We start from the raw sequence: 4,777 nt of genomic DNA, 5'->3' as shown, positions 1-4,777 counted from the left end.
CAGTCCAGAACCGGAAACAGATTCCCAGCATGTAGAGCTGCAGCTCAAAGCACAGCACACAGGACGCACAGCACACAGGGCGCGCGCTTCTCCCGCCGTCTGCGCGGACTCGGAACCCAACAGCAGCCGGGCGCTCAAACCCTCCCGCCGACCAGCGGCCCCTGCGCGCCGCAGGAAGCCCGGAGAGGGCGGGGCTCTGGGCGGGGCCGCCGCCGCCAGCGCTCGCCGTTCATTGGCTTCCGCGCCGGAAGCTGCGGGCGCCGTCCCGCTGCGCACGCGCCCTCCGGTGCTCCGGGGACGCCGCCTCTCGGGCTGGAGCCGGCCGGCGCCATGCTGCGGCCGTGCGCCCTGCGGGTGCTGGCGCGCTCCCGGGCGGGCCGCGGCTGTCGCCGCTACGGTTCGTGCTCGGCGAGCGGCCGTGGCGACGCCGGGGAAGCGCGGGCCTACTTCACCACACCCATCTTCTACGTGAACGCCGCGCCGCACATCGGGCACCTGTACTCGGCGCTGCTGGCCGACGCCCTGTGCCGCCACCGTCGTCTCGGTGTCCCGGGCTCTGCGTCCACGCGCTTCTCCACCGGCACGGACGAGCACGGCCTGAAGATCCAGCAGGCGGCAGCCGCCGCGGGCCTGTCCCCGACCGAGCTGTGCGATCGAGTGTCTGCCCAGTTCCGGCAGCTCTTCCGGGAGGCTGGCATCGCCTCCACCGACTTTATCCGCACCACGGAGGCCCGGCACCGGGTGGCGGTGCAGCACTTCTGGGGCGCGCTGGAGGCCCGGGGTCTGCTTTACAAAGGGCTTTATGAAGGATGGTATTGCGCCTCGGACGAGTGCTTCCTACCCGAGGCCAAGGTCACTCGGCAGGTGGGTCCGTCGGGGGACCTGTGCCCAGTGTCCCTCGAGAGCGGACATCCTGTCTCTTGGACCAAGGAAGAGAATTACATTTTCAGGCTTTCCCAGTTTCGAGAACCACTCCTGCGGTGGCTCGGAAACAATCCTCAGGCGATCACGCCGGAGCCGTTCCACCAGACAGTTCTTCAGTGGCTGCAGGAGGAGCTGCCCGATCTGTCCGTTTCTCGAAGGAGTAGCCACCTGCACTGGGGCATTCCGGTTCCCGGGGACGATTCGCAGACTATCTACGTGTGGCTGGATGCCCTGGTTAACTACCTCACCGTAGTTGGCTACCCGGATGCAGATTTCCAGTCTTGGTGGCCAGCCACCTCTCATATCATAGGTAAGGACATTCTCAAATTTCACGCCGTTTATTGGCCCGCCCTTCTCCTAGGGGCCGGATTGAGGCCACCACATCGCATCTATGTCCATTCGCACTGGACGGTGAGTGGCCAAAAGATGTCCAAGAGCTTGGGCAACGTGGTGGATCCGAGGACTTGCCTTGATCGCTACACTGTGGATGGCTTCCGCTACTTTCTCCTTCGGCAGGGAGTTCCCAATTGGGACTGCGACTACTATGATGAAAAGGTGGTTAAATTGCTGGACTCTGAGCTGGCAGATGCCTTAGGAGGGCTTTTAAACCGGTGCACTGCCTACAGGATAAATCCTTCTGGGACTTACCCATCTTTCTGCGCTGCCTGTTTCCCCAGTGAGCCAGGGTTAACGGGGCCATCGGTTCGTGCGCAGGCAGAAGACTATGCGCTTGTAAGTGCGGTGGCCACTTTGCCCAAGCAGGTGGCGGACTATTATGATGACTTTCAGATCTATAAGGCTTTGGAGGCAGTGTCCAGCTGTGTTCGGCAAACTAATGGTTTCATCCAGAGGCACACACCTTGGAAACTGACCAGCCCTGCGGATGCCCTCTGGCTGGGTACTGTGCTTCATGTAGCCTTGGAATGTTTGCGAGTTTTTGGAACCTTGCTTCAGCCTGTTACTCCAAACTTAGCCGATAAGCTGCTGTCAAGACTGGGGGTCTCTGCCACAGAGAGAAGCCTTAGAGAGCTCTACTTCCTACCTCGATTCTATGGACACCCATGCCCCTTTGAAGGGAGAAAGTTGGGACCAGACACTGGGCTTTTGTTTCCAAGGCTGGACCAATCCAGGACCTGGCTAGTGAAAGCCCACAGGACCTAGAAACTCAGTCCTTACTGGCTGATGGTAAAAGAGCAAATGTATTCCTTTTGCATTTTCAGGAAAGTTAGTGTTTAGAAAGTGTTGTACCAGGTACCAGGCACCTATCCTGGCCCTTTCATTCCCTGTGTCCCTAACCACTGTTCTCTGTTCACCACTGTCTCTGAGAAGGATGCCTGAGGAGGGACCAAGTTTCTGAGACTGTTCCTTCTCATTGTGCCTTCTCCCAAACCATGGTCAGACTACCTCTGGTGTTTCTACTCCTCAGGCTAATTTAGCACAGCCCCTCCTTCCGCAGAAACTAGGGCTGCAGTCAGTCCCTGGCCGGCTTCACAGGTCGGCTCTACTCTGTTGGACACAGTGGGTCTCCAGTTGAAGAGGTTCTGTTACTGGAGCTATAGGAGCCAGTGTCCTGGACTGCATGCCTTTGGCCCATGTTCATTCTCATTTTTTAAACGGCAGCACTTCTGCTCTGTAATACTACACTTCATCCAGTAGATGGCTCTGCTCTCACATTCAACTTACGTGTGTGATTTCAGAAGACTGAGAATTATTTTTCACCGTCTAAATTCACAGATCTTTAGAATCATACTGTTTTTTTCTTAAAGGATAACTTTGGAACCACTGCTATTTTAAAAATACAAAGATACTAGAATTCTCATTTTAAAATTACTAAAAATGACATGTACAGTAATAAATATAATAGGTTATTTATGATAAAACTATAAAGCTCTTAGGTACACTGTGCATTACAAATACTAAATTTTAGTAATGATTATATGTATAATTCATCTATAAAGCCCTCAAAGGGCAGTATTCTCTTTATATTTATTTCCTGACATCCATAATTTACCTCATACGATTACTTTTGGTCAATCAGGATATATAATACAATACAGAAATTATGTAATAATTGTTAATATATTTATGTCAAAGTAATTTTTGTTGATTACTTCTCTTTTTTTGAGACATGGTTTCACTATATAGTTTAAGCTTGCCCCAAATTCATCCGTCTCCTGCTCGGCCTTCCAGGTGCTGGTGTTGTAGGTGCACCAGCATGCCTGTCCTTCTTTAACTTGTTATTAAAGTTTGATGTAAGTACCTTACTTAGAGCTGGTCAGTTATTTTTATGGAAGGTAATGTCGAAGGGAACAAATGATCAGTGTTCAGGACTGTCAAGGGTTCAGGGCTTCTCCAAGGCTTCATAAAAGAACACCCAGAGATGATGTTAAGTAACAATACTAGTTACTTACTAGAACGTAGTAAGTCGCTGTCATATCTCATAGGTAATGGAGAGCTAGGCCACAGCTTAAAATGCAAGCTTGCTTTGGAACGTCCATTCTAAGTATGGTGTCAGGCAGAAAGGGCTCACCATGAAGTGAACAGTTGTGCTGGCAGTTTCTCCAGACTTACTTTAAGTGCCACCATTCAGCTCCAGTTTCTGGTAATTGGCAAAGTGACAGGCTGTGGGTTGCTAGGAAGCACTGTTTGGAAAAGAATGCTTGAAGACATTCTAACGGTGGAAGGACATGTCCCCAAGTGCTCCTTTGGACTCTGCATCATTCTGTGCTTTCGGTCACTGCAGGTCTCCAGAGGGCGTGTCTTGTTACCTGCTGGGATCAGCAGGGTGGACTCTGGGGTCTAGGACTCAGTCTCTGAGGGCTGCATAGTAATGCGACTCAGCTGTATTTCCCTAAAAGGCAGGCATGTAGAGAAGCAGTGAGATTCTACCTCTCCTTTGTGAGCCCTGCTGCAGCGTTGAGTTCCTGCACAGACTCACTGCGTCTTCCTTAGGTGATCTGCCTCATTTCCCAGTGGAGCGCTGCTTGCTGTTAGTGGAGGTTTTGCAGACTGCTCCTCGGGAAGGCATTTGACCAGCTGTTAGATACTAGGAGTCAGGAGATCAGAAGAGAGATTCCGAATTATAACAGCCAACTACTTTAAGTGGAAAAGTGTGGTAAACCGGATCCTACTTGTGTGGTGATCAGGAAGGTCAAACAGATTTCTGTCATAGACACAGTAGGTGAAACAAATAACCTTCTTGAACACATTTGTGTTTGACTTGACACAGCAGTTTACAATTGCCAAGGGGAGAGAGTTACATTTAATTGGAGAGTTTGTACTTCCAAGGTGAGAGGCACCTTAACTGATCTGGGAGAAGGGAATAAATGTGGAGATTTGTAAGATTCCCAGTTCCAGAAATGTTGGTCCTTTATGGGGTATCTTATAGACCCTTTTGCTATCTCAAGATACTCTTGTGATCCTCAAATAACTCATTTTGGTGTACTCTTGAGGCAATATTACAGGAAGTGACAGCCCAGCCTAGATCAGGTTTTCAAGGACTGTCACATTAGGAAGCCGTGAAATACAGCTTAGTGGTAGAGCACTTACCTCAAATGAAGGGGCCTTGGGCCAATCCTAAGTACGGCCAAACAAGCAACAACAGATCTCACCTCTCCAGACTTCTGTCCTATATCTGTGAAGTCATGTAAGCAGCAGCAGTGATGTTTATGTTAAATAGTATTACTGTGTACTGTGTTCTACAAACTGATACATTAGGCTCATTCCTAATTGGAAAACCCATGGCTGTAGAAGCAGCAAGCAGACAAAAATCTTTGATTGCATCAAAACCTCAGTCATTTTATAAACAGACATTTTTCTTGAGAACCTATGAGCTTTAAAAAGTGTGAACAGG

The 4,777-nt window shown here is 50.5% G+C and overlaps 1 protein-coding gene across 1 annotated transcript; it reads left to right on the top strand.

Moving 5' to 3' along the window:
• The first annotated feature begins 274 nt into the window (after positions 1–274).
• Positions 275–3,188, top strand: Mars2 (methionyl-tRNA synthetase 2, mitochondrial). The gene has a single exon (XM_028886223.2). The coding sequence runs from the start codon at positions 331–333 to the stop codon at positions 2,083–2,085; it is 1,755 nt and encodes a 584-aa protein (XP_028742056.1). The 5' UTR covers positions 275–330; the 3' UTR covers positions 2,086–3,188.
• The last annotated feature ends 1,589 nt before the right edge of the window (positions 3,189–4,777 follow it).

This window comes from Peromyscus leucopus, chromosome 13 (genome assembly GCF_004664715.2).
Source record: "Peromyscus leucopus breed LL Stock chromosome 13, UCI_PerLeu_2.1, whole genome shotgun sequence".
In the NCBI taxonomy this organism is placed as follows: domain Eukaryota; kingdom Metazoa; phylum Chordata; class Mammalia; order Rodentia; family Cricetidae; genus Peromyscus; species Peromyscus leucopus.
This window is presented reverse-complemented; position numbering and strand designations above follow the sequence as displayed.